General features: G+C 42.9%; 1 protein-coding gene across 5 annotated transcripts in view; it reads right to left on the bottom strand.

The window, feature by feature from the left end:
- The window catches only part of VPS13A (vacuolar protein sorting 13 homolog A), a 271263-nt gene that overhangs the window by 52575 nt on the left and 204894 nt on the right, over positions 1–13794 (bottom strand). For all 5 annotated transcript variants that reach the window (XM_034774370.1, XM_034774372.1, XM_034774371.1 and 2 more), the window contains 2 exons: positions 10631–10736; positions 1429–1542 (listed from right to left, as the gene is read on the bottom strand). In XM_034774370.1, the coding sequence (XP_034630261.1) occupies positions 1429–1542; positions 10631–10736 (220 nt within the window). The remainder of the gene's footprint in view (positions 1–1428; positions 1543–10630; positions 10737–13794) is intronic.

Here is a 13794-nt window from a genome sequence, read left to right as displayed (position 1 = left end):
AGATCTGCCATTGAAACCCAGATAAAACTTGCATTAAAAAGGCTATGGGAGTCCCGCAAACAGGGAAGGCAACTGGAGTTCCATCACTGTGGGGAAATGACCTGTGGCAGGTCCTGTGGCTTAAATCCTGGGGTATGGAGCATAACAAGCTGTGGTCCAGCATAAATGACAGGTCCAAGAAGAGGAGAGGAGAGAAAAGCGCCCTTCCCAGAAGTACAACAGTGCTAAATAAAATAAAAAGAGTAAAGAAATGAAAATAAAGAGAAATTATAATAAATGAAATAAATAAGAAAATAAGATGAAAAAGTCAAAGGTGAAATGTGGGGAGCTGAATACAGTGGACAGCAGAATGCTCTGTCTCAAGCTATTGCGGTTCAGAAGGAACTGAGAGGCAGAAAACTCATACCTCCTTTCATTTATTCCCCATGCAGGTATTTGTAAATTACAGTGACGTCAGCACTAACCTTCTCTTTGATAAGCTAAATAGATTGAGCTCCTTGAATCTTTCACTGAATCTAAACACTATAATGTTTTCTAATCCTTTAATCATTCTTGTGGCTCTTCTCTGAATCATCTCTAATTTTTCAATAACCTTCTTGAATTGTAGACATCAGGACTGGCCAAACAATTTAGAGGTAGAGACTGGCATGGTACAAAATTAGCAAGTAAAAAGTTGTATGAACTAGATCCATACACAGCAGACTGCAGCAAGCAATTCCTTCTCTAACCATGGTGACGAAAGAACTGGTTTGAAACATCCGTCATTGCAACTGAATACCTAAGGATATAGTGACTGAAAGGACCAGAAAGGATCATAACTGGTACTCTACCATCCACTACTGTTGCCCCATAAAGTCTAATACCTCAGATCTAAAGGAATTCTGCAAGTGTTATGCTAAGGAGTGCTAGCCCAAGTATTGAGAATCCTGTGTGCATGGGTTCTTAAGAGAAAGATTTCTTTCCCCAGCCTTCAATGTGTCTGGCTACATAAACTTTACATTGCAAGTCTGAAATGCACCAGATTTTGGGAAGCAAGAGAAAAACCTGCCAGACACATTTAATCTCACAAAATCCTTAGAAGATAGAGGGAACTGTAGGTTGGGACAGGCTGTTATTTGTTAACAAAAGTTGTGATACAGACAATCCTATGAAAAAGAAAATATCAAGGAATTGTAAAGGATGACAGTAGTGATGTTTGTTAGAAATGAACCTTTTGATATGCTGAACTGTCCACACAGCATCGGGGGAAACCCGCCTTATACATATTGGTAGAAATGCTAAGTTCACTTCCTTCAGCATTGTTCTCTAGCTGCTACCCCTCTTCCCCCTCTGGTTTCTCTGTTCTCAGAATCTGGCATGAAAAGGAAATTTCCCCCTTTCTTTACTAAAAAACACAGGAATTTTAATACTTTTCTGTAATCTACATACCTTGATTGGAGAGATATGAAAATATTCATACAAGCTGATTTGTGATGTATCTGTTGATGACATACTCATCAATTCTTTTTGGACAGATTCTATATCCTTTTTGAAAAGTTCAACCTGTAAAAGTATTTTGAACAATTAGTTTTAGAATTACAATACTTGTTAAAGCATTAAACTCCACAATGCAAACAGTTTTCAGGGAGATGTAGTAAACTAATTGCCAGAAACACTGTATGATCTACATTCTGCTGAAATTACTTCAAAACAGAATTTCTGCTGTATTATTTGGTGCAATAACCTACAAGCAAATTCCTAAAGATTTATCTCCATGTAAAATCTTATTTTAAAGTTCAAATAATAATTAAATACAGAGCCTGGGTCAAATAAATAAAAAAGGTTATTCTATAATTGATACAAATCTTTAAAAACCTCTTCTAGAATTCATATTTATCTTGCCAGAAGATACACCAAATGAAGTGAGAGATATAGATGCAGAGCTGTAAACAAGTGGATGGATAAAGAGAGATTATTTACCTGTACAGCAGAGGTTCTCAAAGTGGGGGTCAGGATCCCTCGGGGGTTGCGAGGTTATTACATGGGGGGGTTGCGAGTTGTAAGCCTCCATCCCAAACCCTGCTTTGCATCCATCATTTATAATGATGTTAAATATATAAAAAAGTGTTTTTAATTTATAAGGTGAGTCGCACTCAGAGGTTTGCTATGTGAAAGGGCTCACCAGTACCAGGGCTGGCTCCAGCGGTGGCGGCAAAAAAAAAAAAAAAGCGACCCGCCGCTGAATTGCCGTTGAAGAGCCCGACGTGCCGCCCCTTCCCCTTGGCTGCCCCAAGCACCTGCTTGCTGAGCTGGTGCCTGGAGCCAGCCCTGACCAGTACAAAAGTTTGAGAACTACTGCTGTACAGTAACTGGAGATGTGCAGTTGCTGTTTGTATTACTCTTGGTACGCATACGCTCCATGGAAGATTTTTGTTAGCAGTGTTAGTTCAGTCCGCATGTGCCCGAACTATCCTTGTGCTCCCTACTGAAGGTACGAACAGTGGTGAAGAACCAACTGCCACTCCAGTTCTGTCTCTATCTCAAATCTCATATAGTGTATGAGGAATCCAAAGCAGAGCTCGTCCCAGTTTGTATTTCATTCTAGTTGACTCTCGAGCAGTACTCTAACCACAGTGGTGGGTGCACCGAATCCTATGTATGAGAGAGTGAAGAACAGCCTAACCAAGAGGCATCTGACAAAGATACCTCCACTAAAGTACAGCCTTGCAAAGGTACACAGAGCTACATGTAGCAATTTACAGATGTCTTTTAAGGGCTGTATTTTCGGCTATCAACACTATAACATCTGCAAACCTGAGATAGTTTAGCCGCTCGCCGTTGATATTAATCCCACCTTCCAAGTCTGCTCGTCGAAAAACCGATTCAAGACAGGCTGTGAATAATATTGGTGAAACTGTATCTCCTTGTTTCACACCTCTCTCGATGGGGATTTGGAGGGGAGTATCAAACAGCGATATGTCTGTGCTGCAGCCAGAGTTTGCTTCCTTTAGTAATGTGATATATTTTGCACTGATGCCCTGTTCTGAAAGAGCTTCAAGAATGGCGTTAGTCTCTATGCTGTCAAACGCCTTCTCGTAGTCCATGAAGGCAATGCACAAAGGGAGTTTATATTCCCTTGAATGCTCTAGTAGTTGGTTTAGAGTGAAGCGGTGGTCTATTGTGTTATAATTCCTTCGAAAGCCGGCCTGCTCTCTAGGTTGCTGTTCATCCAGGTTTCGTGACAGTCGATTTGTTATTATTTTAGTGAACAATTTCCAGATATGCGAAAGTCGGCAGATCGGGCGATAGTTCTTTAGATTTTCTCGATTGCCTTTCTTATGCAGCAAGATGGTACTGAACACGAAAAGTAGTCAAGTCAGATTAAAAATGTATCGGTCAAAAACGAAATACACGAGATCAGATGTTCAGCCAAAAACCCAAATAACTCTTGGAGGAGAGCAGATCCATGAGGTTGATAAATGGGTTTATCTGGGCCAGGAAGTCAACATGCGTCACAATCAGAAAGGCGAACTGTCGTGCAGAAAAAAAGCTGGATGGTGAGCATTCAATGACATCAAGGACATCCTCCAAGGAAAGATCAGCAAAACAACACTTAAGAATCTTTTCAACTCGACCGTGCTTCCAGCGATGTTATATGGCAGTGAAACATGGTCACTGACAAAGACTGAAGAACATCAACTGTCCGTCACACAGAGGGCGATGGAACAAACATTTTTGGGCATTTCGCTCCACGATCACATCCCCAACGAAATAATTAGGCACCAGTCTGGAGTGTGAGACGTTGCTGAAAGCAGGCTCAGCAAAATGCGGTGGGGGGACATGTGGCCCGACTCAGTGACAACAGATGGACCGCAGCTATATCTGAGTGGTATCCACGATAACAGAAACGGGCACGCAGTAGGCCTCCAAAGAGGTGGGATGATTTCCTAACAAGGAGATATGGACAAGCATGGCGAAGGATGGCCAGAGCGAGAGAAGATTGAAAGATGTGTTGTGATCGGCTCAGTCTACGCAGTCTTTTAAGGAAACATTTTTCAGAGGGGCCACTGAAGTTGCCTAGGCCCTGGTCAAATAAGCCTTAATATTGATTGGGGGAGCTAATTCATAGAATAGTGTAATGCATCCTGAAATTCACTGACAATATTTGAGAGATACTAGGGTACCCTTTATTCTTTCTGCAAATGAAATGAACAATCTTGGAGATGACTGGAACAGCTTCAGTCTCTTCAGGTAGGAGGCTAGTACCTGTCTAACATTTAAAGTATGTTATCTTACCTCATTGTTAGAGTGAGGTTTAGGATAAAAACTAACAAGTGTATGACTTGTCTGATATGCAACTCAGACACAATCTTGGGAACAAATTTTGGGTGTGGTGGGAGAGAGACCCCCTAACTCTCCCATCCTTCTGGCTGATGTTATGACTACAATAAAAGGAGGTCTTCATGGACCGGTGTAGAAAGGAGCATAAAGCCAAAGGTTCAAGGGATTATCCTACAAGACCTCTCAAAACGACATTAAGGTTCATATCTGAGCAGGTCTGACTATGACTGGAAATACTTCACTAAACCTCTCAGGAATCTAGATGTCGTAGGATGGGAAAATACATGGGGGTTGAGGAATATAAGGCACTCATGTCCACTAGATATGCCCTTAGAGAGCTAAGTGAGACCTGAGATCTTCAGAGAAAGAATGTAATCCAAAATATGAAGTAATTGGGACAACATTCCGCTGATCACACCAGTCAACAAATCTTTTACACTCCGCAGAGTGTTTTTCTTTTAGAATCTTTTCTACTGTTGCTCAAGAAGGTTGGTACATCTGAAGAACAAATTTTTTTCTAGTTCTGAGAACTATCAAAAAACCAAGCAGTGAAAGCAGAGAGAGAGAGCTGGTTTTGGATGGTGAATCATTCCCTCATTGTAAGTTAACAGGTCTAACCTTTAAAGATAATCAGATTGGAGGACAAGTGGATAAATGACGCAGCTCTGGAATAAGTCTGTGGTTGGTCTGCTGCACCGCCTGAATACATTGTGGAGTACTACTGGGCCTAGCTGCCACTCATAATCATGTGGGAATTTGTGAATGAGGCTGTCCACTATTGAGTTGTGTGTGCTCGGGAGGTAGGCTGCTGACAGTGTGACATTGTAGGAAGATACATCAGTTCCATAGTCTCATCTCCACGTAGAGGGAGGGTGATCGGGCTCCCACTTGTCAATATATATAGTACATGCAGGCTACGTTGTCTGTTAGGACTCTAGTGTGTGATCCTTTGATTAGCAAGAGGAAACAGGTGTAGGCATTCCTGACTTAGGTTGAGTAGGATGATGTGAAGGGATATCTCCTTGGGTTACCATTTGCCTCATGTCATAAGGCTATTTAGATACACATCCCCCCCCACGAGGGATGTGTCGGTGGTGAGAAGCAATGATGAGGTGATCTGTGAGAGGGGGATCCCTTTGCAAATGTTGGTTGGGTCTTTCCATTAATCTAAGGTGATTTTGACCCTGCTGGGTAGTGACAAGGGTTTGTCTAGCCTGTCCTTGTTTGGTCTGGAGGCCAAGCTGAACCACATCTGGAAGCACTGCATGTGAAGCCTGGCATATGGTATTACTGCTATGCCCACTGCCATGTGCCCCAAGAGTTGTACGCAGTGTCTGGCTGATACTTGTGGGCTGTTTTGAAAGGTCTCGATGAGTGTGGCCAAAGAGAGGAATCTTTGTTGAGGTAGGAGAGCTCTGGCCTGCAAAGAGTTGAGGTTGGTGCTTATGAATTCCAAGCGTAGCTCTGCAGTGTCGGTTTATTTCTGGGAGTTGATCTGTAGGTCCAGTCCTGCAAACAAGCGGATTGCAGCTTTGGTGACTTGGTGAGACTCTTGTAGAGACCGGGCTCTGAGGAGGCAATCATCCAGATAAGGGTAAATCAAGATCACTTGGGAGCGTGAATGGGCGTCCACTACTGAGAGAACCTTGGAAAATACTTTCAGGGCCGATGAATAGTCCAAAGGAGAGCATCCTGTTCTGGTAGTGGTCTTGTCTTAGAGTAAATCTGAGAAATTGTCCGAGAGTTGATAGGATTTAAATATGAAAATAGGCATCTTGAAGGTTGAGGGTTGAAAACTAGTCTCCCTGGTCATCTGCTGGAATGATCATTGCTAAAGTGACCATCTTGAATTTTTGAGCCTCAACAAACTTGTTGAGAGCACAGAGGTCAAGTATGGGTCTCCACCCTCCCTTTCTCTTGAGTATTAGGAAATAATGAGAGTAGAACCCTTTGCCTTGTAGATGTTGAGATAGTGGTTTCTAAGGCTCCTAATTGGAAGAGATGATCAATCTTGTCGCAGTAAATTCTTGTGAGAAGGGTCCCTGAAGAGGGACAGGGAAGGGTGTTGTGGAGAGGATAGGGAGGTAAAATAGAGACCCATTGTGAATGATCTCTAGGATTTTATGCATTCCCAGGTGCTGCGGAATGCTGCTACCCAATGGCCAAATGGGTGGATAGCAGTGATCTGTTGTAGCAGTTGGGGGGGGAGTAGTCTTTTGGCACCTCAATCAACATGTCAAAATTGGTGATTGGACGTGGATGGTGGGACAAGGATGATTGTGGGCCAGATGGTTTACGGCTCTAAAACTTAGTTTTCTTCCTCTGTGGCTCGTAGTAGCATTGAGCTGGTATTGTGAGGTGAGTGGCTTTATGCGAGGTCTGTGGACTCAAATTTTCTCTTCTGTCCTGGCATGCAGATGCCCAGAAAATGGAGAGTGGCCCAAGAATCTTTCAGGGTGTGAAAAGAGGCATCAGTCTTTTTCGCTAAGAGCTTAGTGCCCTCAAAGGGAAGATCTTCAATGGTTGGCTGTACCTCTTTTGGGAAGCCTAACAGATGGAGCCAAGACGCATGCCACATCACCACCACCATGGAAATGGACCTACCCACAGTGTCAACTGTGTCCAGGGCAGATTGTAGTGTTTTCTTTGGAACTAGCTGTCCCTCCCGAATGATGACCTTAAATTGGTCTCAATGCGACTCAGGCAGCTATTCAATACAATTGTTCAGTTTCAAATAACTTATATAGTCAGATTTCACCGTGAGGGCTTGGTAATTGGCAATTCGAAACTGAAGCGTGGTCGAGGAGTACACTTTTCTCCCAAGAAGGTCCAAACACTTCCAGTCCCTGTCTTAGGGAGGGGACCTCAACTGATATCGACAGCCGTGGGAGTTAACGGCATCCACCACGAGGAATTCAGTCTCCTTTGCTGGGACATAATAATTTTTTAATCCACCCACTTGTATATAGGTGCCACCAATGCTGGGGTCTACCAGATGGTTCTTGCTGCATCTAGAGCAGCCTCGTTAGTAGGTAGGGTGATTTTTGACGAAAAGGCCGAGTGGAGTACGTCAAGGAGACAACGGTGGGTGTCTCTGACCTCTTCTATTGGTATACGGAGAGTGACCGCCACTCATATTGCTAGGTCCTGGAAGAGGCAAAAATCACCCACTAGAGATGGCAGGGAAGCCTTAATGACCTCATCCGATGAGGAGAAAATGGTCCTTGGGGTCACTTCTTCCTCAACGTCATCCTCCTGTTCCTCCACAATTTCTTCCAAAGGTTCTGAAACTCGGGACGCTGTGGCTGAAAGGGTGCTCTCAACTGGGGGTAAAGGCTTGAGAAGGCATGGTGGCGATTTGCAGCCCAAGGATCCCATAATGGCCACTGGGGTGGTGGCACACAGGTCAGTGGTGGTGGTGTCCATGGATGACCATACCAAGATGGTGGTGGTGGGGCATCAGATGATATTCTCAAGGGCTCTGCTGGTATTGGGCACCGTAAGGAGCCTCTGAAGAGTACTGAGATGCCATCCCTCAGGTTCACTGTCAGAGCCTTCACTGAAGAGCGTGGGAGCATGGAACAGCAGTGGGGAAGACTCCTGTGCTGAGCGAGCACTCGATGCAGCAGTCCCGGCACCAAGAAGAGAAGACCCTGGTACGTCTGTTATGTGGGGGTCCCTGAAGTGTTGGAATTCCAGTGGTGTCGACTGACTCAGTGCCATTGGCGATACCAGGGGAGATGGGGATCTTGCCTGTACCAGTCATTCTGGTGCCGGGTGAGGCGTCGAGGGTTGTACCTATGTGAGACTCAATACTGGAACCCTCTTAGAGGAGTGCTTAATTTTGTCTTTGTCCATTGGTGCAGTTGATTCAGTGTCCGTGCTCATTGCATCCATTGGGTTGTCAACTATGCCTGCCGCTGAGGACTTCTGTGAGCCATGGGTACCGGACTGAGAAGGTCTGGGAGCCAGCTGTCTCGAGGATACCAAGCGTGCTGGAGAATGTTTATGGCTATCTCAGAATTCATTGTGAGGACTTCCCGCTCTCTTTTTTGATGATTTGTGTGAAGTATCAGTGTTTCTTCAACCCACAGCCTTTTGATATTGAGGGCTGTGGGGAAGACGCACATCTGCCGGTGACTCGTGCTGCGGATCCAGAGAGGGTCAGAGAGCTGCGTTCATGAAGATAATCTTCTGCCTGAGCTCTCTATCTTTACTAGATCAGGGCTTGAGTTGCTGGCAAAGATCACACTTTTGTTGAATGTGGCCTTTTCCAGGGCAGCAAATGCACTGGGAGTGCTAGTCTGCGACAGGCAAACGTACTGGGAGTGCTTGTCTTGCCCAGAGCCGGGCAAACCCCATTGAGGAAAGGAGCAGGAAAAGAAACTAAAGTCTTTATTTATTGATTTTTAAAGGGAAAAAAACTACAACTAAGAACTAGGAGGCTAACTATAGAAATGTAAATCAAAAGTAATGGTCCTAATGGACTATGAATGGCTCCATCTCTAGCCAGGGGCGGTTGAGAAAGGAACTGAGGGGTGTTAGCTCGCCCGCGCTGACTAGACTCATGGCGCAGCATGAGGAGAGGCAGCACATGTGTGAGCCTAAAGGACACTGCTACCAAAATTCTCCAATCAGCAGCACAGGGACTCAAGCACACCGAGAGTGGAGCAACCATAGGGACACTACTCAAAGCAACAGAATTCTTCAGGTCAAGAGCTAGAAACCAATCACTCTGATCTAGCATCAGTATTATGAAGGCCAGTGTAACCACTGTGAATATTCAACTGTGAATGAAGGCACTGAACATTCTGAGATCTAGGATGAGCCTCCATTCTGCCCTTTTTTTTTTGGATATGAGGAAATATATGAAATAAAAAACGTACGCTCTGTGCTGAGGAGGAACAGGTTCTATTGCCCCTGGCTAAATGAGAGAATCCAACTTTTAAATTAGAAACCTCTCATGAGATGCGGTCCCTGAAAAGGGACAGGGAAGATGGGTATGGCATGAAACTCGATGGTATAACCTGTTGAAATAATTTCCAACACCCATTTGTCTGATATACTAATATTCTATGCTCTCCAAAACCAGAAAAGACTATGTCCAAAGGCAGTAGAGAAAGAAGAAGAGATCACTAGACCTAAAGTAATATTTGGTCTGTAGCTATTATGAATCCGGTCCAAAGGGATGCTTGTTGGTTGACGTCAATTGTGATGAAAAAGTAGAAGCAGCCAGGTGGTCTTTTCTTCTACATTTTTTGATATTTCCTGAGACGTTCTGAAGGCTATTGATGGTGAAAGGTAGGTGAAGTTGTCCTTAGTGTCTGGTAAGGTTGACACTTTCTATGTTTTCTTTTTGTTGCAGCAAAAGTCCCTAGAGAACATACTATTTACTGCCTCTTCCACTTCCCTGCTGTGTGACTTTGGGTAGTCACTTGACCTCTCTTTGTCTTAAGATCAGGATGAGCTCTGTTTCTTTCTTTCTCTGTTAAGCTCTTTGAGATCAAAACATGTGCAGTCATATATAGGATCCAAGTGTAACTGTAATATTTGCTGAAATGGTTACAGCTCCAGTATATCAGTTCCCCCAATCCATTCACTTACTCTCTCAACCCAAATTCTTACAATTTCCTTTCATTTGTGCAGCGCCACTATCTCTCATCCCCAAACACACAATGCACTCTTACAACTGCAGCAGACCTGCACATTGTCCTTCACTCTATAACACTCTACAATCACTTGTCTTCCCTTCTCCTTCCTCATACTCACACATACTCAATCCAGTGGCACCTCACTTAGACGTTGGAATCCTCTTCCCACATGCCAGGATCTTTTTTCCTTCCTCTCCAGGGGAGGAGAGGGGAAAGCTTGTTGTGGGTGAATCTGTTCCCCTACTTTCCTCTCTGAGGGCCTTGCTTCTCCTAGTCCTCCAAGAAGGATGACTCTTGTCCCTCTTTTCCTGACCTTGCCCACAGTGCAAAGGATCAGCCTGCCACTAGGAAGAGGGAGCTGGATGCTGGCTCTTGCACAACGTCGGTCTCATTTTCTATTCTGAGGCCTGGGCTCTTTCTCTGTATGTTATGCCAAAGTATGGAGAAAGGAGAAGCAGAAAACCTGCTCTCTACATGGGACAGTAAGTAGCTACTAAAAACTGTACCTCAAGAGCAATCCTGTGAACCTTGCTCAATCTGTGCCATGGACATCGTTGTCAGCTGTTACTGCCTACAGCAGCAGAAGCCCAAGTTGTATACACCTGTGTAATATTTTACAAATTAAAAATACATTTTCTTTTTATGAAAAAGATTTCTACCTCTTGGTCTTTGGGCACCTCAGCCTGTGTAAATAGTTCAGCCAATGCATATAGGAATCCAAGATCTAATTTGAGATCCATTTCCTGAATCAGCACCTTAAAGTACCTGAATATGACAGTAAAAAATAACTATTAAACAGCAGCAATTTATTGTTTGTAAAAGCAAAGCTTCAAATTATGAAGCAAAATGAATTATGAAATAACACACAAGGTATTAAAACTACCTATTTATGAACTATAGATACAAAATAATTCCTCAAAAATCCACTGCCACTGGTCAAAGAAAATTCGGAGGTGCTACCAGTGAACATCCAAAAAACCCCTACCTCATTATCCACCTACACATCCCTCCTCAAAATTCTCCTTTGCCATGAATACTATTAAAAATTTGACAACAGTTAGGCTGCTAGTGTGTAGAGACCACTCACTGCTTATCATACTGACCAGTACCCTTAATAAGAAAAGCCAAAGAGGAGTTTGAAGAACGGCTAGCCAAAAACTCCAAAGGTAATAACAAAATGTTTTTTAAGTACATCAGAAGCAGGAAGCCTGCTAAACAACCAGTGGGGCCCCTTGATGATCGAGATACAAAAGGAGCGCTTAAAGACGATGAAGTCATTGCGGAGAAACTAAATGGATTCTTTGCTTCAGTCTTCACGGCTGAGGATGTTAGGGAGATTCCCAAACCTGAGCTGGCTTTTGTAGGTGACAAATCTGAGGAACTGTCACGGATTGAAGCGTCACGAGAGGAGGTTTTGGAATTAATTGATAAACTTAACATTAACAAGTCACCGGGACCAGATGGCATTCACCCAAGAGTTCTGAAAGAACTCAAATGTGAAGTTGCGGAACTGTTAACTAAGGTTTGTAACCTGTCCTTTAAATCGGCTTCTGTACCCAATGACTGGAAGTTAGCTAATGTAACGCCAATATTTAAAAAGGGCTCTAGAGGTGATCCCAGCAATTACAGACCGGTAAGTCTAACGTCTGCACCGGGCAAATTAGTCGAAACAATAGTTAAGAATAAAATTGTCCGACACATAGAAAAACAAACTGTTGAGCAATAGTCAACATGGTTTCTGTAAAGGGAAATCGTGTCTTACTAATCTATTAGAATTCTTTGAAGGGGTCAACAAACATGTGGACATGGGGGATCCAGTGGACATAGTGTACTTAGATTTCCAGAAAGCCTTTGACAAAGTCCCTCACCAAAGGCTCTTAATGTAAATTAAGCTGCCATGGGATAAAAGGGAAGGTCCTTTCATGGATTGAGAACTGGTTAAAAGACAGGGAACAAAGGGTAAGAATAAATGGTAAATTCTCATAATGGAGAGGGGTAACTAGTGGTGTTCCCCAAGGGTCAGTCCTCGGACCGATCCTATTCAACTTATTCATAAATGATCTGGAGAAAGGGGTAAACAGTGAGGTGGCAAAGTTTGCAGATGATACTAAACTGCTAAAGATAGTTAAATCCAAAGCAGACTGTGAAGAACTTCAAAAAGATCTCACAAAACTAACTGATTGGGCAACAAAATGGCAAATGAAATTTAATGTGGATAAATGTAAAGTAATGCACATTGGAAAAAATAACCCCAACTATACATACAATATGATGGGGGCTAATTTAGCTACAACAAGTCAGGAAAAAGATCTTGGAATCATTGTGGATAGTTCTCTGAAAATGTCCACGCAGTGTGCAGATGCGGTCAAAAGAGCAAACAGGATGTTAGGAATCATTAAAAAGGGGATAGAGAATAAGACTGAGAATATATTATTGCTCTTATATAAATTGATAGTACGCCCTCATCTCGAATACTGCGTACAGATGTGGTCTCCTCATCTCAAAAAAGATATACTGGCACTAGAAAAGGTTCAGAAAAGGGCAACTAAAATGATTAAGGGTTTGGAACGGGTCCCATATGAGGAGAGATTAAAGAGGCTAGGACTCTTCAGCATGGAAAAGAGGAGACTAAGAAGGGATATGACAGAGCTATATAAAATCATGAGTGATGTGGAGAAAGTGGATAAGGAAAAGTTATTTACTTATTCCCATAATACAAGAACTAGGGGTCATCAAATGAAATGAATAGGCAGCAGGTTTAAAACAAATAAAAGGAAATTCTTCTTCACGCAGCGCACAATCAACTTGTGGAACTCCATACCTGAGAAGGTTGTGAAGGCTAGGACTGTAACAGAGTTTAAAAGAGAACTGGATAAATTCATGGTGGTTAAGTCCATTAATGGCTATTAGCCAGGATGGGTAAGGAATGGGGTCCCTAGCCTCTGTCTGTCAGAGGATGGAGATGGATGGCAGGAGAGAGATCACTTGATCACTGCCTGTTAGGTTCACTCCCTCTGGGGCACCTGGCATTGGCCACTGTTGGTAGACAGGATACTGGGCTAGATGGACCTTTGGTCTGACCCGGTACGGCCTTTCTTATGTTCTTATGTTTACTTGTACTCCCCCATCGGTCTTATATCTATCAGTGGTCTCTCTTGTCTTATACATTAGACTGCAAGGCCCTTGGGGCAGAGATCATCTCTTTCTTCTGTGTTTGTATAGCATCTAGCACAATGAGGTCCTGATCTCTGACCAGGGTTCCAAGGTGCTATGGCAATATGAATAACAACAACAGAAGTATAAGATATGAACTCTACATTTGCTATAACCAGAAATAATTTCACTATATCGCACCTTTTAACTTGAACTTAAACAAATGCTATATATATATATATATATGACATTGTTAACAAATGCTTGCTCTAATGCAGAACTGTAAGTGCTCACACTGGTAACCAACAGGTCAAATAAGGCTGAGTTCCACATTCCATTTTTTCCCCAACTGCTATCTTTCTGAAACTAATTTCTTTTGGGTTGAAATTTACCTTGCTTTGTCTCAGTCTACAAGTGAAGTTTATTTCCAAAAGTGTGAGCAAAATCAGTTTAGCTGTTTTTCATTGCGAGTACATAAAACTACACATCTTCCTATATGTTACAATCAGAAATGTATTGCTGATGTGACTCCAAAATTTTTTGGAAAATAGTACATAACAGTAGCTGGACCAAAGGAGTTTTCTATTAATTGAAAGAGTACCTCTGCTAGAAGAAAAGATAGTGGTTTTGGAAAGTTTAAACATTCCACCATAATGGAATATGTAAAATA

Source organism: Trachemys scripta, chromosome 6 (genome assembly GCF_013100865.1).
Source record: "Trachemys scripta elegans isolate TJP31775 chromosome 6, CAS_Tse_1.0, whole genome shotgun sequence".
NCBI lineage: Eukaryota > Metazoa > Chordata > Testudines > Emydidae > Trachemys > Trachemys scripta.
The sequence above is the reverse complement of the archived record's forward strand: the minus strand, read 5'-3'. Positions and strand labels throughout refer to the sequence as shown.